This window comes from Siphateles boraxobius, unplaced genomic scaffold (genome assembly GCF_051911475.1).
Source record: "Siphateles boraxobius isolate OS27281-9 unplaced genomic scaffold, OSU_SipBor_1 35, whole genome shotgun sequence".
Lineage (NCBI taxonomy): Eukaryota > Metazoa > Chordata > Actinopteri > Cypriniformes > Leuciscidae > Siphateles > Siphateles boraxobius.
The window spans coordinates 13,917,914-13,938,465 of record NW_027508975.1 but is presented as its reverse complement, the minus strand read 5'-3'; the positions used below and the strand labels follow the sequence as shown (position 1 = coordinate 13,938,465).

At 39.7% G+C, this 20,552-nt stretch overlaps 1 protein-coding gene across 1 annotated transcript; it reads left to right on the top strand.

Annotated features, from left to right (window-relative positions):
- Positions 1-3,912: 3,912 nt before the first annotated feature.
- sdhaf3 (succinate dehydrogenase complex assembly factor 3) lies at positions 3,913-14,779 on the top strand. The gene is made up of 2 exons (XM_077196471.1): positions 3,913-4,301; positions 14,464-14,779. The coding sequence occupies exons 1-2, from the start codon at positions 4,125-4,127 to the stop codon at positions 14,656-14,658; spliced, it is 372 nt and encodes a 123-aa protein (XP_077052586.1). The 5' UTR covers positions 3,913-4,124; the 3' UTR covers positions 14,659-14,779.
- The last annotated feature ends 5,773 nt before the right edge of the window (positions 14,780-20,552 follow it).

The window sequence follows — 20,552 nt, the reverse complement described above, 5'->3', positions numbered from 1 at the left end:
TTGGCGAGCTCCTCGTGGACCTCGTGGAAAAATGGCGCTGGTTTGTGACGAGGGGCCTGCTGGCGCCCCGACAGGAACCATCCATCCAGCCGACTACGCGACGGCTCCTCGGGCGTGGTTCACTCTAGCTCGAGGTCCGCAACGGCCTTCGTCAGGATCCGAAGCATTTCGGCGTCTGAGTTTGTCCTGGTCGCTTAACCACTAGTCACAGACTGAGAAGCAGTTACAGGGTCGAGAGAGCCCGGCCACTCATCCTCCGAAGCGGCGATGGACAGACTGTCGTCGCGCTCGAGAGATCCGCAGAAGAAGACGAGGCCCTCCACGTGGGGGGGGGAGGGCGCTGGTCTCCTAAAAACAGGACCGGTGATGTCGTCCGAGTAGGAGAAAGTGAAGCACGCGGGAACGCGGCCGGCGTGCATTCACCAACTTCCATACCCTCCGGTTGCCTTTGGCTGCGACGCTTCTTCTTCCTTGGAATAGACAGCTTGGCTGAAGCGGCATCGCCGTCTCGAGAGAGAGCTAGCCGATTGCTCAGCACGGAGATAGGCATGCTTTCACAGGCCGCACATCCGCCGGCAGAGAGTGCATTCTCCGCGTGGTCGATCCCCAGGCAGGAAATGCAGCTCGAGTGTTGGTCTGCCTCGTGCAGACGGCCTCCGCCCGTGGCGCAGGCTGAACGAGGCATCTGAAATAAAACACAAAGCTTTCGAACAAAGGATATAGGCTGCCGCCGGATAGCCACAGGTGAGATGGCGTCAGGAGACAACGGCATGCAGGCGAAGTCTGCTGAAGAGAAGCTCGCTCAGGCTGAAAAGGCTTGTTCGATGGCGAATAACAGTAGAAAGCTCAGGGACATGTGTACTGTTGCTGAAGGAGTAAAAATCTGCTATAATGGCTAATTCGGGGGTTTATATAGGCTAGGCCACGCCCCCTCGGTGGGCTCTTACGTTGGGCTATCTCATTGGTCGCACGTCAGAGTCACCCGCGCCATTGGATGTGCAGTTGCTGGAGCACAGCCTATGAGCGTGCCAGACGCTCAGTGTGCTAGCTGTGCAGCTGCAAATGCGTTTTACATATAGGCTTCAGTAAATCGAGGAAAAGGAGTTTCCCCACTGCGTATAGCTACGAAATACGAATTGACCGTTCGAAAGGGAACAATCTTTTACTGCTGCTGTTATTAACTGCCTTTATATTTAGTGCTTCACTTTGTAAACAGCGTTTTAATTTCTTTGGTAGCACTATTTTAATCCATAACTTATGTTGCGAGCGAACTGATTGCGCAACCTGATGCTCGAGACACAATAGATCTAGTGTGACTGTCCCGAAGTTAATAAACAAAGCTGTTTACACAGTAGCATTGTTTTCTCAGATCGGATAGCTATCTGATCGTGAAAAGACCAGGTGTAAATGCCCTCCGAAACGCATTGGAGAGGGATTTGAATCTGATCGCTCAAACCGCTTCAGGAGGAGATCTGAGACTCATTCCAGACGAAACTGGACAAGTGTAAATGCATCTGGTTGTTGAAACCACATGTAAATTTTACTCCTCCCAAAAATGCTAAAAAATAAACATGTGAGAGCGTGTTATATAGGCTATATGTAATGTTATAGCCAGATATGACGGTGCTACTGCAACACGCATCACCGCAGATGAGAAGCTGTCGCCTGCCTCCGCCATCTCGCTGAATGCTGCAGAGCCGCAGAGCCGCTGTGCAGGAAGCACGTGACATAAAACGAGGCCAGCTATTGGCTATTCGCTACTTCTCCAGCTGTACTGGCTGAGTAAAACCTCCGGTGGCTCATTACTGCCACACTTTGGTCACCGCAGATTTAAAATATTTACGAAATGAGCCGCTTACGGCAAATAAAAGTTATTTAGCAACTAATCGATGACTAAATTAGTTGACTACTATTTTAATAATCGATTTTAATCGATTAAAGCGATTAGTTGTTTCAGCCCTACAATGGTCTGTGTTCTCCAAAAACCTGGACCCACGAAGGTGTCAGGTCTCGCGGTTGCTTAAAGTATATGTGGCGGCCGTTGCAGCGTTCTCAGAAACGACGCACGGCCAGTCATTAGGACGGAACAAGCTTGTCATCCACTTCCTTAGAGGAGCTAGGGGGATGAATCCCCCGCGCCCCCCATCTGTTCCTATGTGGGATCTTTCCTTGGTCCTCGAGCCCCTGAAAGCATACCCCTTTGAACCTTTAGACTCTTTAGACTCTAAAACTCTCTGTTTTAGAATCTAAAACACCTGTCACTCAAAACCGTTTTCCTGATCGCTCTGTCATCAGTCAAACGTGTGGGGGACTTACACGCGCTGTCTATCAGTGCTGCGTGTCTTGAGTTCGGACCGAATGACTCAAAAGTCATCCTCAAACCTAGACACGGATATGTTCCTAAAGTGATTGGCACTGCTTGCATCAGATAGTGAGAGCGAAGTTATCTCCTCTGCCCGGTCAGGACGCTGAGGGTTTTCAGTACGCATTCCGCCCCTTTCAGGCACTCAGAGCAGCTTTTCGTTTCGTTTGGAGGGCGCACCAAGGGTCTTGCCGCCTCGAAACAGAGCCTATCCAGATGGATAGTGGACGCTATTGCAGCTGCTTATGCGTCAAAAGGTCTGCAATGCCCTTTGGGCGTCAGGGCTCATTCCACCAGAGGCATGGCCTCTTTGTAGGCATGGTCCAGCGGAATTTCTATTCATGACATATGTGTGACGGCGGGCTGGGCCTCCCCGTCCACCATTGTCAGGTTCTATAACCTGGAAGTTCCTGCCCTGCAGGCTAAACTGCTGTCAGTATAAGTGAGAGGTCAGTTCTGTCCAGGTATTATCGTGCGCAGGCTACTCTCATATGACTCAGCTCTTCTGGTTGAGCTGCACTGTATCAGGTTATGTGCTATATGCTTATACATTGACCGGCATCGCCGCTCTGTATTCCCTGTGAGTGCTTATGTGCATGCGCTTATTCCCGCTCATCTGGGTTCCCCGAGCTTCTCTGGGACTCATGTAGTGGATGCTGGCGCGCACAGCATTGACAAAGGGTTCCCGTAGCGTAAGCTAAACTTACGCAATACGAGAGAACCTCTCGTAAGAGAACGAATCGGTTACCTAACGTAACCTCGGTTCTCTCTAGATGAGGGAACGAGTATTGCGTAACCTGCCGTGCTCGCGCCACGAGCGCTCTTTCGCTTCAGTCGATGAAAACCAGAGATTCAGCCTCCAAGCCCCGCGTATATACGCTAAGCCACGCCCATTCTGGTGGGCTAGGACATGTCGAGGGCGCGAGCGCCCTTCATTGAACGTGACGTCATGCCGGGCTCACTGGTAGGCTGCTGCAGTTGCCGCAGGGCAGCCAATGAGCCTGCTCTAGGTCTGCTAGCTGCTGCACCGCGTTAACAATAGATAAAAAATTAAGGATAATTTTTGGCTTCAATATCTCGAGAAGATGAATCTTTCCCGTAGCGTAAGCTACACTTACGCAATACTCGTTCCCTCATCTAGAGAGAACCGAGGTTACGTTAGGTAACTGATTCGTTTCATCCGTCCCACGTTTCAATTGTCCCGGCTCTCCCCTATTGCATGTTTTTTTAATATATATAGAAAAAATATTTTGTCTTTTTCTGTTTCTTATATTTCTTACTTTTACATCTATATATAATTTAGTACGGCAATAGTAATATAAATAAAGTGTCTGTTCAATATTGACATATAGGCTATTACCCATTTTAATACACTACAGAAACCTTTTGTAAACATTAACTTGGCAAAATAATAATAATAAAATGTTCTAAATAAGATTTAAAAATAACTTCTAATAGGTTCAGTCTTGGATGAGAAAGTGATCGGCGCCCGTTTTCTTAGATGCACTACATTCCAATCGGCACCAGAGGGTAGCATCGGCTGTAATGACACTCATATCGTTGCGGTGAAGAAGACTACATCTACGGTTGGGTAATCAACAGTGTTATGTACATTATGACCTTTAAAATAATATCAGATCGGTTCGTCTTTCTCATGAGCTATGGTTTTTAGGCTGGTGCAGTAACACTTCGTTAATGTGTTCAAACAGGACGCACTTGTCACTGTATAGTATCTAGAGGTTGTCTGTCAGATTGTGAAGTTATGGCACATCCAGCACATGTGTCAGTGGTTCGGTCTTTGTATAAGAGAATTATGTTACTGCACCGCTTCCTGCCCATAGACCTGCGGGCTCTGGGTGATCAGTATGTGAAAGATGAATTCAGAAGAAACAAGTCTGCATCAGGTGAAGATGTCACACGCTTCATGACAGAATGGCAGGTAAGAGCAGCTGTGACCTTCTATCACTTGACTGCAGAGAAAGCAAATACATTTAAATCACTAAATTACATGACAGTGATTGAATGGAATCAAGTCTTATAATGGGGGTCCCCCACAATTAATATTTTTTTATTTTTTTTTATTTTTTTGGTGGTGTGGCTAATAGTACTATTGTGTATTGTCAGAGTGCATCCCTACATTTACATCATGCCATTGTACATCATCATTCTCACACCCACATGTAAATTCGCCTTATTATTTTTCATGCTAATCCTATTTGTTGTCAGTGCATTGTAAGGGTTGTTGTAAAATGGAAACAAATTGATACAAAAGATGTTACCAAATCTTAAGTTCTTTAAAGGCATAGTTCACCCAACAAGTTTAATCAAAAGTGTCATCATTACTCACCCTCAAGTTGTTCCAAACCTGTATGAGTTTCTTTCTTCTGTTGAACACAAAATAAGATATTTAGAAGAACTTTGGTAATCGAACATTTGATGGTAGCCATTGACGTCCATAATAGGGAAAAAAACAGTCAGTAGCTACCGTCAACTGTTTGATTACAAATATTCTTTATAATATCTTCATTTGTGTTCAACAGAAGAAACACATACAGGTTTGGAACAACTTCAGGGTAAGTAAATGACAACAATTTTGTTTGGGGGGGTGGGGGTGGACTATCCCTTTAATGAGTCAGGCTTTGCTGAAACATTCCACATGATGGCAGCACCTTCCTAAAGTCTCTATCATCATGAAAACAAAACATAATGGAATCCATAACCCATAATCACATAACTAATTAATCATATTCTCTGAGGGAGCACAGCTGTTTCCTCACACCATCTGTGGACATTAATCCAGCATCACTTTGATGAGACCTAATTCTTTAATTTCAGTTATGTGGTTATAGAATCGTGACACTTATGAGAGCTCTGACGCCATGCTCGTATGAAATTTTCCATGACAAATCCAAAGATCGAATTCAACGCATGAACTCCTTTTAAACATGCAGCAGCATGCATTCAAGGAGCAATAATCCAGATCTTCTTTTACTCTAAGCCTGGATATTGGAGTTGATTTTTGAGCTGTCAAACTTCACAAGATGTATTACACTTCTAGTATGGTTCTGGTAGCTCATGATTGTGGACCAAGCACTTATTGCATTTTCACAGTCATGCTGTATAATTTCAGAGGACTCGATGTTCCTGGACTGGTTTTGACAGACACGGATATTCTTTAAGAGGGTAAAAATCTCACACTTGCAGGTAATGAGAGTCACTCTGTCCTTGTACAGAAGGACACGTACACATCCTTCCAAAATGGGCAGCTGACTGTCCTGAAAAAAAATAGTCTAGCCCTTTGCAACATTTCGCTTATGCACATACACAGTTACAAAATAAATACGGTAAACACAGAAAATGTTATAAAATACACTGAGTAGCCTAAACCTTAAAGGGATAGTTCAACCCAAAAAGAAAATGCTGTCATTATTTACTCACACTCATGTCATTCCAAACCTGCGTTACTTTCTTTCTTTTGTGGGACACATAATGTCATACATCAGCTTTGTTTGCAGGGTGTCCGCAAGGTAGTAAAAGGTATTAAAAAAAATCTACCAAAATTAAGGCCCTTGAAAGGTAGTAAAAGGTAACAAACGCAATTTGACTTGGTAGTAAATTTTTCATCTCCACCTCAATAGGCTTTTTGAGTTTCCTTTTTTTTTTTTGCTTAATTTTTTTGTGTCTCCATGTTTTAACTTCATCTAGCATAGTTTAAAAATATATACGGAGTTGATAGCAATGGCGTATAAGTAAACTGTGTGAGTTCCGTGGTCGATAGCCTATCAGCGACGCCAACACCGCCTTTTTACCTCAGTTGATATTAGCAGAGACTTTTGATATTAGCAGAAAATGTCTAATAGATATTAGCCACTTGCTTCTATTTTCTATCAAACTTACAGTGTGAAATGGGGAAATGTAGTCTTCGCAAACTTGGGTTGACGACCCGTCATTTAAATACTGCCTTTAGCCCGTCATGTTTTGGGATAGTAATTCACTACTTAAGTCTGCGTGTGTGAGAATGTGTGTTTGTGGGTACGTGTGTGTGATGTGACACTTCATTATTAATCTTTATTAAAGTTTATGGTTGTTAAGTGAGGCTAGGTAAAAATTATAGATTTCTCATCATTAATCGATTCGTATTTTTGCGAACCAATATCGATTCATAAATCTCAAGAATCGATTAACTTTAGTGATCCTGTTTTTATTTGATGAATGAATGGAATATTGTAGTGCGCATCCCATCCAATAAATCCCAATAATCTTTGTGCTTTGTTACTATTGATATGAAATAAAGTCTCAAAATTCAAATTACGTCAATTTTATTACGAAATTCAAAAACATAAATAGCCTACCGTTTTGGCGCTGTGGCGTAAGATCGCTCTGGCTCAGCTCAAGAGAAGCAGCAGCGCGGAGCGCATATGATCTTCTCTTCCGCCTTAATAATACCAGTTACAGCGCAAAATAAACATGAATGAACATCTAAAAATGAGTTAAAAGATAGAGTACAACTTATCGAAATCTGTATCATTTTACATGGAATCGCTCAATCAGTGTTTCAACCGTGGAAAGACGCCACAACTTGTAACAATGTCATGTAACGTCACATTTACCTCAGAAAAATTAACTAGAGAGGAGAATTTTGCTAAATATATGCACCATATTATATATTCATTATAATTTTTAATGTTCTTCAATATTTAATGCATGTTTGAATAAATCATGACAGCCACCATTAAAGGGTAACTAAACACTAAAACAACTTTTTTAGTTAATTATTTGTAAGAATGGAGCTTCATAAATGCTGTTCATTGATTCGAGTACATTTTTTGACATTTGGGTATAAAGTGTTTTAATTTTCAAATATATGGTGTAAAAACGTTTGAGTGCTGCCCTCTTCAGGTTAAACGGAAAGCTCCTGCAGTAGGGGTACTCTCTGACGTAGAATACTCTCTGACGTCACTCTGTCACGCCCTTGGTGCCAGCTCACCACGCCCTTGGCAGCCCCTGGTATAAAAGCATCTGGTTCCGTCAAAACTACTGTAGCGAGTCAGGAGTTGGAATTACGAGTATTGAAAACGATCAGGATAGATATATATTAGCATCTAGTTAGCATAGCATTTATATAGTTATTTAGATTATTTCTTGTAGCCTAGGTAGTTAATCTCGCCTATCGCTCCAGTGTGCAACCTGCATTTTACGTGGGATTGCTTCTCCAAAGCAATGGAGGTGGAAATGGGTTTCACCACACAGCTCGCGCTGCCAAACGCTGCTCTTCCTGCATGAACTCCACCACCGCAGCGCCGTCATGATGTGAGTGAGGATATGTTTTTAATCACAATTTATGTTCCTTCTTATTAGGCTAAAGTTAATCCTCTGGTGTAAACAAACGCGCCGGCGCGATTTGCTGATTATTTTTTTCACATAGCAGCAAAATATAATGAACGTAATAGTAATAATAATCCTGGAAAAAATTACCTCAAAATGACTGAATATAAGAATAATCGGATGCTGATCGCGATGCGGGAGTTAAGACCGCAGTTTGAGCTGGTATCCACAGACAATTCACCCTCCTCCACTTAAGGTGAAGGTGGGGGAGAAAAGTTCTTGACTTCAAATGACCGCTCTGTTGCAAAGCTACTTGCGTCCCTCCATTTTAGCTAGTTTGACAGCAGCTGTCACTGCGGGTCTAAGGTGCACGCCCCCCCGCTCAGCCCCGCCCTCGGTTCGTCACCTCTATCTCCGCAGGGGTCTGCCCACTTTTCCAGCATTTTTCAAATATTGCCAGTGGGTGGAGTCAGGCTTTGACCAGGGGTTTAGTTACCCTTTAAAATGTTTATAATTCATATTACTTTCTTATTATAAAAATAAATAAGTGTAATTTAAGTGTTTGTATAGATACAAATCAGTTAATTTTTATCTTCAATATTATAGTAGGCTAATGAACTGACTCCCATAGTTTACAGCATTAGTTAAGAGATTTGTTTTCCTTGAGAAAATTTGCCATGTATTGAACCTGATATCAAAAACAATCAATATTGAAGCGAATCGAATTGCAAGCCTGTGAATCAAAATCGAATCGAATTGTGAAATTGTCAATACCCAGCCCTATTGTTAAGTGTCATTTGTTTTTAAGAAGTGCCAAGGTTATTATTCACCTTATTAGGGCTAAGGGCTATGGTTAGGATAACTCAAGGGCTAGGGTTAAGATAAGGACAACTGAAACTCAACTCGACAATACAAAAAAAAACTTAGACAAAAAAGGGCTGCTGCTTGATGTCTGTTGGTAGTAAAAAATATTGTGGAGGTGGTAAAAAAGGTAGTAAAAGGAAGTAAATTCATCTCTAGGATTCCTGCATATACCCTGGTTTGGGAAAGGACTGAAATTTAAGTCATTGTTCACTGATAATCTTCCCCTCCAGTGAACTTGTAGCAGTTTGTGACTGCATCATTGAGTGAGTTAAACTCGAGTATACAGATAATTCAGAATTTTTTTGTGAACTGGATAATACAATTGAAAAGATTTAACTTAAAAGATCAATTGATTCATAAGTAAGACTTCACACATTCTTTCATGAACACATCAAATACAGCTACAACTTAAAGTCCCTGTAAAGGCAATTTCAAAAAAAATCTAAACACATTATAAATGTTAGAAATGTATTGCTAAAACATATTTACAAAGACTGAACTGTGAAGTACTGAATTGTGGAGTTAGACCGTTAAACAGTTTTTCACCATTGCTATTTTCCGGATTTTTTGGGCGGGTCTAAAACGGGGCTCGATGACGCACTGGAGCCCCTGAGCTCCTGGACACGCCCCTACTTGATGACGCACTAGAGCCACTGAGGCTGGCCGCTCCACTAACAATATAAATAGAGCACATTCGCCGACAACTGGTGCCATCATCGGCAGTGCGTGCGCAACAATGAGTGTAAGTTTGTGTGGTAATGTTATAACGTTAATTAACCTAATAAGCTGCTAGGAGCATCCATTCTGGCTGTAGCGGGTGACAGTTGAGTGTGGCAACGGCAGCTTTAAGATTTTGATAGCTTATTTTATGTACTTGCCGGCTTTTTTATCATTCAAATTTGGCTGGCTGGCTAATAACACATTTTTCTCTGAGATGACAAACTCAGAACACATACTTAATTTTAACTTTACAGGGACTTTAACAATTTTGATATTTTTCTCACACAAAGCTTTTGTATGACTTTAAAACACTTTAAAACCATCTTTTGGACCACTTTTATGACACTTTTACAGTGAGTGGCTTATTTGTCATTTTGACCACCTGTTCACGTTTAGTATATTGATAAGATTGCCAGTATGTTTCAGAAATTCACTGTTTGTGTTGTATGGATAAACGTGAATTATACAGGTTTGGAATAGCATGAGGTTGAGTTAATGATGATATAATCTTCATTTGTGGGTGAACTCAACTCACAAGTGATTCCAGTAGAGTTTGATATTAGCATGTTAATAAGCAAACCATATGATGTGATAATTGTAAAAGGGATAATAATGGGTAAAGTAATCACTTTTTTTATTAGATTGAACTGTTTTGGTATTGAGTTCACACAAACATAGTTTGTGCCGATCACATTGTGCTTTTGTGGTTGCATTGAGCATGAAACCCTTTAAATTCAATTTACAGTTTATGAAATACAATTTCAGTACTACACCACTATGTCCACTGTAAAACCTGGGTCCAGAATAAAAAAAAAACAGCATGAGACTTTTTCTGTAGGCCTATATCATAGGAACATGCCTATATTGCCTTAAAGGGATAAGTCACCCAAAAATGAAAATTATGTCATTATTACTCACCCATATGTCGTTCTAAACCTTCATGAGTTTCTCTGTTGAACTCAAAATATGATATTTTAAATTTAATCTGTTCATCATATAAAGCGATCTACTGACTACTTGGCTGCTCAATTCAAATGGACTAGTTTTATGATCTCTTTATGAACTTTTTGAAGCGTCAAAGTCATAGGCGTAATTTGTGGGTGGGCTTTTTTTTTCACTATCACTTTTTGCCGGGGTAAATATTGTCCCCACCACTTTTTGAAACATCTCGCAGCATGGATGTACCTAATACGGATAAATAAAACATCTCCGGCTAACTAGTAGGGCATTCATTTCGTTCATTTGTTAAATAAGAGACAATCTAGTGCTGAAATGTGTTGTTTTTTAATTTTAAATCAAGCGGAGTGCTCATTGCTGCTTGCTATCAATGGCGCAGATACAGTGTTCTCTTGTGGTTCGTGCACAGTCTTAACACGGACGCGCGCTTTAATCTATCGTTTAATGCAGTTGCGGAGACTCTCTATTCGTTCCGGTGAAATCACAAAAACAAATTGCACACAAACGTGTCCCTGGTTAATATACAACCACTGAACATTCATATTTGATGAGGAAAACAAAAACACAAAAACAAAACGAGTGCGGATTAGAACCCAAAACCGGCTCTGACACAAATTAAACCCAATGAGTGTACTATTTAAATTGATTTCTGGACATCGTAATGTTATTTTTTCCCGACATTTTTTATTGTACACATACAGTATCTTACACCCTCTCATCCCCCCACACACACCTGTCCCACCCACTTTTTAAAACAAAGTTATGCCACTGGACAAAGTGTCAGTTGCAGCTGTCTATGGAGGAATAGAAAGCTCTCAGATTTCATCCAAAAGATCTTCATTTGTGTTCCGAAAATGGACATTTTTGGGTGAACTAACCCTTTAAAGGTAATCCCCACCAAAAAACGAATGTTCTGTCATCATTTACTCACCCTCATGACATTCTGGACTTATGTGACTTGCTTTCTTCTTGGGAACATACATATTTTAAGAAATATCTAATTTGTTTGTTTGGCTACACAATACACACCAATGGACTTCAATGCTATTTGGTTCCCAATGGTCTTCCAAATATCTTTTGTGTTTGAAAGAAGAAAGTAAGTCATACTGGTGTAGGTAGGCAGCTCACTATTTTACAACAGAGCTGTAGTGCTTCACACTCGCTCACAATACAGCTGTGAATGGAGGAGTCCACTCTAACATTAGTCCTGGGAAGGAGTCTGTGTGTGCTTAAGAACCCCCTCCCCACTCGTTCATTAGGAGGTGAGTGAATTACTGGGGGGTCTCAGTTTTCAAAGCACTGCTGGAAAAAAAAACAATGAGGAAGGGTGGCGGAGCCAGGAACAGACGTAGAGTGAGCCTCCAAATGTGATTAGTAGCACTGAGTGTTCACTTTAATCCAGTTACACCAGAGGGCCCAGGGGGCTTCTCATCGCCTAATAAATCGACCGCATTGCAAAAGACAAGCTTTCCCCGAGGAATGAAAGAAAAGGAGAATGTGAATGAGTGAAAAGTGTGTGCATTGTTGTTTTTATATAGGTTTGCCATTTTCGCCTGGTAGATGATAAATCTGGGGAAGACATTTAATAGACTTATTTTGATGGAAGAGTCAGAATATCTTGGCATATTGGGAAGACTTGGGACAACCCAGAACACCATATTCTGATATATTTTGTTTCTAAACGAATCATGATTTAAGCACGCGTCTCACTGTTTCTATACAGCTTCTAATGGCGGCTGCAGTGAGCGTTGCACTTTTCCCCATTCAAAACAATACTAGTGACACGTCTTGTGTTATTCTTTAGTCTTTGCATTTAACTGTCATGGCAATTCAAAGGTCCTTAACTTCCATTGCGATATTTCGTTTTTCTGCGATAATTGCAATATTGAAACAGTTTCACCAGATGAATAGCTCTGTTTAGAAATAATTAATCATTCTAGAATGATTGGGGTAATTTTGTAGGGGAGTGAATATGCATAGAAAACAATGAACAATGTACAAGCATAGATAAATACAATCAGAGATATAAAGATATATCAAAGATACAACTGAAATAAATGTAAGCCATAAGCGACTGTATTTATGAGGATACTCGCTGAAACTGGCTTTTTGACATAATTTTGCGTGTATATGTCCGTTCAAGCACAAATAGACGAAAAAGAAAACAGAATTCGGTGTTCGTGTGGTGTGTGCGCACAGAAAACAACGCACGAGATCAGAATTGAGTTTTCTTCCCCATCTTCTTGTGCTTGAATGGTTTAAAATCGCTTGAATGTTTAAACTGGTGCCTGGTCTGTACGGATCACACATCAACTACGATCCTTATACTTGACATCCCGTTATTGATGCTAGAATGATATATCGTGCAGCCCTAAGTTGGATCTAAGTTTTCCTGAAACTTCAGAAAACTTTTCCAACTCTGATTTTGTTTGAGATTTTGCTTGATGTAAATTGGAGTCTTGAGCCATCTCCATTAACCCCAGGTTGCTTCCAGGGGATTGTCTCTGTAATTATTATACTATATGTCACTTTGGATAAAAGCATCTCTTAAATGACTACTGACTTAACTGTGAATCCATTGGTATTTCAGCGGCACGTTTCAAAGCTGTACTGTGCATACAAAGTAGTGGTCATAGACCTAATCTATTTATCAGTATAGATCTTTAAAGTTCTGTGCCCTTGGGAAAGTCAGGCTATTCCAGACAAACATAAAACGGGTTGCCTGATTACGTCAATGCGATGGGATGTGAGGTGTTTATATTCAGAAGGTGAGCTTCACCAAAAAGCTTGCCATTCAGTATGCCCGCATCCCTTCCATTCTTAAAATATTACTCTTTGGCAAATGTTCAATCTAATTACATTATGTAGAGGAGGAAGCTTCTCAGACAAATGGCCTTTTGCTTCCAAAATTGAATTGCGTCCAAATTCCAAGATGTTAGGAGAGTGAATGAGAGTTCTTAATGGTTTTGTTTTCCGTGTATTTTTCTGAATGAGTCTGCTCGTAATTTCTTGTAGGTTTGATCGTAAGCAGTCATGACAGACGTGACGGACAAGTTTCAATTAAGACAGAAGCTCATATGAATCATCGGTATGGTGTAAATATGTTTAGTTCTACTCTGGGACTTTGTGTAATAGTGCTACAAGGATTATGCAGGACAATCGTATTTTATAATTATGGTTCTGATTCCAATTAATCATTCTCTTAGTACTTTTGTGGATGACTAACCCACAATAATGTATCCTATATACTATGAAAAGAATTTTTTTAGTAACAATCAAGTGATTGTTTTAATAATTAAAATACTTAATAGAAAATCTATTGTGTGTGTCTGTCCTTAAGTGCACATTATGGCCAATCAGTCGGTATTCAGAGATATCTTAGTTTCATGAGTACACACAACACACTTTATTTACTTTATTTAGAATCAGACACGACTTGAAGGTGATTTGCTGTTCAGTGAGTGAGAGAATCGCTAAGACTGAATCAAATCAAGCATTTTTGAGCTAATTCTTTTAACTAATGTAGTGGACTACACTGGTCATGCTTTATGTTTGTTTCTTTCTCTGTGGTTCTGTACATTCAGTAAGAAACTTTCAGTGTTTTGTACACGGCAGCAGAAGAATGTAGACCTTGATCAACATTGATAGAAATGAAAATAGTTTTGTTGCAGTATTTTTTTAAATGGAATTGATTGAACAAGAACTGACAATCCCACCAAGGATGCTCTATGAGGAGCCAGAATGTGTTACTTCCTGCACCCCTGCAAAAAACCCTGCAGCTCAGATATGTTGTAAGGGCAATTTTACTAGCAAGTTGAAGAACATTGGCTTTGTAAAACTTGTAGAGACTTTGGACCTTCATGCAGGTGGTAATCACTAATATAGAGAGAGTGATTTAAGTGGGCTTAGAGAGAGCAGAAGGCATTGACCTCCATTAGACCTTAGTGGATTCCATGATACTTCGCAACCCCTGTGACCTGCATTTCATCTTGTGAATTGCAATCAATGAATCTCCAACAAAGAGAAATAAATAATTATGTCACAGTCTGTTATAGTAAATCAATAGCGCTCTATAAAATGAATTTCTTAATTGTGCTTGTGTGTCAAATCAATACAAAAACCAATAGCAGGCACACAAGTGTTAAGGTTTTGGTTTTCTCAGAAAAGTTCTAAAGTAGCTAAAAAATAAAAAGTTTCTTATGTTTTTTAATGTATCCGTTTTATTTTCTGTGCAGAACTACAAAGACACCCTACAGATGCAAGTGCTGGAAACAGCGGGAAACAAGAAGTTGGTGTTTGGCGCTGATTTATCGGAAGATAAACTCAAAAACTTTCAAGAAGAGCAGATTGGGCAGCTTTACGAGCTTATGCTTGAGTCCACAAAACCCAACCGGCAGTTTGATATTCAAGAGGAGGGAACGCCAAAGTGATACCCTCTGAAGGGAAAAGAAGGGGAAGCCTCCCGACGGGTCATAGTTTGACTTATTATAAAATACTGTTGTACATAGCCAAGTCTGATGATTACATTAAACTGCTACAAAGAGCTACTAATACTTGTCTCATATTTTTAAGAGCAAAATTGCATTCTGTGTGATAATCCACTTACGCCAGACACTCAGAAGTAAAAAAAATTAGTTATATTGGCCAGGTAGTGAAACTAAAGCATGCATGGCATTTAATGGTCATTTCCAATGATTGACATCAGAGTTTACTGCTATTTTGGTACTGACGTGTGAATGATATCTTACCGCTAAAAAGAGGGAATGCTGTTGTTTCTGTGAACAGCACATTTGTGTATCGAAAAAACGTTGTTCTGGTAATTTTTCGGTAATTTACCAGAATTACTGTGGGAAAGGTGATATTGTCATTGCCATCATGTGCACACAGAAAAAGTTTGCAGACACGAAAAGTCATTCTCCAGACACTCTTTTCCTTCATTACAGATGAAAAAAGCCCAAATCAATAATGCTTCTCTCACTCTCTGAATCATTAGATTGTCTGAAAAATAATACCTCATTAGCCTTAGACAGAATCTGTGTATACACTTTCACCGTAGTGCTGCACAAAAAGCTTCGGCACTGTCAGCTACTATCAGCTGATTGGTTGTGAGATATTTTCCCCCATGTTGAACTTTACCAAATACTGCTCTATAGAAGACAAGCATCTTTAGTCAAGTAAGAAACCCAATTTAGTCGACAATGAACACTAAAATCAATGGCTTGTGAAGAAATCAGTATTCATGTGAGAGCATACAGTCTCAGTACAAATAATGGCAAGGAAGGGTCCAAAGTGTTTTGAATAGAGGCGTTTAAGCGGAGGTGGTTTGTTTTGTTGCACTTCAGCATGGCTCCCTTAACACGCAGATTCATTTCTGAATGCCACTTCAATCATAAAACAAACTGTAATGACACAATACAGCTCCTATAAGTGTGCACGAGCAATAAATTGATCTCCCACAACAAAAATGTTGTGCAATGACAGTCACGCCACATAATTTTTTTGGTTTTTTTTGTTATTTCTTATTATAGTCATGATAATTTAAAAGTGTTTTTTCTTCTTTATTCTAATGCTGCTTTCAAGTTAGTGTCAGGGTGGAATAATACATTCTAAACGCAACATATTCACTTCATGAAGACATACACCCTAGATCCTTTGTGCCGTCATGTTGGAAGGGCATGACTCTAGATCGAATGGCTTCTGACAGTAGAGAATCCTCAGGGATTATGAGAAGCCTTGGAGGTAATCTCTATTCTTTTCGTCTCAGAACACAGAGAGAAAGTGATAAAACAGCAATGCACGCACGGCAACCTTTTGCTCGAGCTTCTAGAGTAAAGAAAAGCTGAACAAAAGATGGGAAAGGGCAGAAATCAATGGGCCGAGATGATCCAACACTTCAGCTGGTGTGCAGATTGTAGTCGGAGGACACGTCAAAATGACAGGCCATTGGAAAACACTACACACTGTAAAAAAAAAAAAAAAAAAAGATTTTTCGAAGTTGTAAATAAAACAAAGATTATTGGAGTATGTTTTACAAGAAAATACTATTTCAGTATATCGCAGTGTAACTTGCCATTTCTCTTTCATCTCTTTCTGAGTAAAATTGTTTTAAAATAAATCCTGTAACAATTTATTTTAAGTGCAGTGTATTACTTGAGGCACACAATATGCACATTATATGTTGTGTTACTAAAGTTAAATATCGAGAAAGATTACCCAAAAGTCCTTATTTTAGCTTTGAAGACAAGGGTAGTAATTACTTCTTGTGCAACGTATCATCATTGGCTTAAGTGACAAGGAGCCTATTGTGTGCTGAACTATAACGTTTATACAGTGTGTAATTAGCATAAAACCTTGATTGGGGCCAAACCTTACAGGGAGGAATCGTAGATATTATGGGCATGACTCTCATACATGACTCTCAATGTGGAATACTGTGTGAGGTTTAATATGTCAACAAAGCTATAAAATGAAGCAGCAGAAAGGATAAATGCAGATCCAATAGAAAGTTTCCAAGTTATCATCAGGGTGCTGAAATGGAGATATCAGACTGTGTGCCTCAGACAAATCAATTTCATGTGTTGACACATTGCATTATTCATAACATATAAAACACTGTTTTATTCAAACAAACCCAGCCCATCGCAAACAATTTTGCACAATAGATGCAGATGATTTGTCAATGTAGATTGACACACAGATATAATGGATTGAAATAAGATTTGTTTTCTTAAATAAAGGACAAATAAAACGAGGAAAGTCCCAAATGTGTAAATATAACTTCAGCTAAATGTTAAATTATGAAATCTCATAAGTCAAGTCAAGTCACATTCATTTATATAGTGCTTTTAACAATACAGACTGTTTCAAAGAGGCTTTACAGTGATTATATGAAATTAAAGTAACAGAGATTGTTTTGGCTTTACAGCAGCTCTAGAATAATGGTATTGTCCAGCTAAAGTTAGTTTTGATTGATTCACTTCTGTTGCAAAAATCATTATTAACTTAGGGGGCGCTTACACGACACCGTTCTAACAGAAAACCTCTAACGAGCTCGGGCCCGCTCATCCGCACAACAACAGTGCCTGGTGGCCCGAGAACGCAAACCTGCAAGTGTTAACATTTTTTTTTAAAAGTTATCATCTCCGCGTAAACTTCAAAAACGTGAATCTGTGTGCACATGCGCATTACGTGTTTAGTCTATGCACATTTGAATATACAGTATATATACGTGTACAGACGTGTAGTCTTTCTTTAAAAATTGACCAAAAACAAATTACTTGTCTGGCCTTAAAACTTAATAATACAGAATTTTTTGTCGCTTCCACGTATCCATGTGAACTGGAATCATTTTGACTATGTTTTATCTGTACAGAGGTAAAGGGAACGAGGCCTTCACAGGGGAGAGATTAGTTGACACTTTAGGACTGCGTTGTCATTGTGTCCAGGCGCATGTCCTTCATCAGATCTGGATACGGCCTGGATCTGGCGGACTGCAGTAAACCTCGGGATAAACAGAGAGACTAATATTAGCGTAGACCCCATTCTTCTTATAATGTAACGAGTACATCGGGATTAATGGGGAGTGTTGGGAAGAACCGGGCTAATATGGTCATACTTCCTGGTTCTGGTAGGAACTTTAGCTGCTGCGTTTTGGAGCAGCTTTAGTTTGTTTATTAAGCATGCAGGGCAACGACCAAGAGCATTACAATAATCTAGCCTTGATGTCATTAACTAATTGTTCCACATTGGTCATTGAAGCATATGTCGTAAAATGTGACATATTTTTAAGATAGAAAACTGCGGTTTTACAGTTACTAGAAATGTGACTTTCAAATGAAAGATTGGCATCAAAGAGCACACCCAGGTTCCTAACCGACGACGAAGACTTGACAGAGCAGCAATCAAGTGTTAGACAGTATTCTAGGTTTTTATGTGAGGAAGTTTTTTGTCCAATAATTATAATCTCTATTTTTTCTAAATTAAGTAGTAGGAAATTACTAGTCATCCAGTTTTTTATATCAGCTATACATTCCGTTATTTTTGTGAATTGTAAGTTTCGTCAGGGCGTGAAGAAATATAGAGCTGAGTATCATCAGCATAACAGTGAAAACTAATGCCATGCTTCCTAATGATATCTCCTAAGGGTAGCATGTACAGAGTGGACAGCAACAGTCCTAGTACTTAGCCTTGTGGTACTCCATACTGAACTTGTGATCGATAAGACATCTCTTCATTTACTGCTACAAACTGATAACGGTCAGATAACTATGATTTAAACCTATCCTAATATAATTCCACTAATGCCAATATAATTTTCTAATCTATTTAAAAGAATTTTGTGGTCAATGGTATCAAATGCAGCACTAAGTTTGAGTAACACTAATCGAGAGATACAACCACGATTGGACGATAAGAGCAAATCATCTAATGACAAAGATGATTTACTGATATTAATAAGAGGATCTATGACCTCTGGAAGCATCTCTTTCAATAGCTTAGTAGGTATAGGGTCTAACATCACATGTTGTCGATTTAGATCTAGTCGATTTAACGAGTTTAGAAAATGCTTCCTCCTATAGCAATGAATGAATCAAATTTTTCTCAGGGAGACTACAGTGCTCTCTTAAATGGACACTTTATCCATTTGCATTAAGCTTTGTATCGTTAGAAACCCAGTCATATTCGGTCGTGCATTATTCCCTCATTTTCCCCTGAGATGGGAGAAATAAGGATTTCAGTGTTACAGTTCCTGCTTATAATGATGTCAATATCGTCATTTTGTGTCATTCTAAGCAGGAAGTCCAGTCCCATATCTTTGTAGAGGGGTTCGAATATAGGGAATAGCAGCTTAGGCTGATGGAGGAACAGGAGGCAGAAGACCTGCCTGTCGCGGACAAGTAGCCCGGACTGGCTCGAGCTGGGGCGGACTGGTGGTGCCTGTGCTCTCACTGTGCGCCTACGGACACAGTCCGTCTGCTGCAAAGAATTTCAACAATGGCAATTTCTCCTGGACGAAATCTCCTAATCAGAAGAGGACACGTTGTAATGTCAACCATCCTAGTTTAGCACCGCATATGTTCTGACTGAACATCCCGGTATCATGCAATAATTCACCATTTCGAAAGAAATACAAACAAGGAGTAATTCATTAATGAGTTTGCCAACTAACTAGAAATTTTGTGTGAAATGAATTTCGAGCTCTGGTGGTAGCTAGGCTTGTAGACGGAAGAGTGATTTCTCTGATATAGGCGCTGTTCTGGATTATTGGGAGTGGCTTGCGGAGCTTTGCAATGGGGTGCATTGTGGGAGTTGTTGTCTTTCATACAAATATGCCCTAAAGTTATTTTCTGTCTTTCCTCGGTCAAGAAGGCACCAAATTCGAATTTTATTTTCGACTACATACATGACCCACTTTCAATAAAGATTAATGTTGAAATGGGTGAAATGCTCCTTTAAGGGCCCTAGTGTGCTTGTTGTACCATGGCTTTGGACTATTTTCTTTAATCTTCTTTAAGCACAAAGGAGCAACTGTGTCTAAAGTGCTGGAAAAGAGAGAGTCAAAAGTTTCTGTCGCAATATCGAGTTCTTCTAAGCTATCTGGGATGCTGAGGGGATGAAACTGCTCAGGAATATTATTAATAAAGCAATCTTTAGTGGCAGAAGTGATAGGCCTAAAATATTTGTAACACGAAATCGGCTTTGCAGCCTTGGCTAAATGAAGTATACACGAGACTAGATAATGATCTGAGATGTCATCGCTCTGCTGCAGAATTTCAACAGCATCAACATTGATTACATGTGATAATATTAGATCTAAAGTATTATTACGACAACGAGAAGGTCCTGACACGTGTTGTCTAACTCCAATAGAGTTCAGAATGTCTCTAAATGCCAATCTCAATGCATCTTTTTCATTATCTACATGTATATGAAAATCACCGACAATTAGGACTATCTGCAGCCAGTACTAACTCTGTTAGAAAATCAGCAAATTCTTTGATTAAGTCTGTATGGTGCCCTGGCGGCCTGTATCAGTGTTGTATAAAGTACTAGAAAGCAATACTTGAGTAAAATACAAGTATCGTCCTAGAAAAAGACTTTGGTAGAAGTGAAAGTTACCTTTTAGAATATTACTTAAGTAAAAGTCTTAAAGTATCTGATATATACTGTAATTAAGTATCAAAAGTAATTTTCTGATATTTAATGTACTTAAGTATTTGAAGTAAAAGTAAAAAAAATTTTTTTTTAAAGCAAGTGATTAGAACTTTGATTGTGAACTTTATTGTGGCCGTTCGAAAGGGAACTACTCTGTTAGTATCGTAAC

Excerpts from the sequence above, each read along its gene's own strand:
- sdhaf3 (XM_077196471.1), top strand. The coding sequence starts at position 4,125 with ATGGCACATCCAGCACATGTGTCAGTGGTTCGGTCTTTGTATAAGAGA. Across the intron at positions 4,302-14,463 it reads GCTTCATGACAGAATGGCAG|AACTACAAAGACACCCTACA; the intron begins GTAAGAGCAGCT and ends TTTTCTGTGCAG.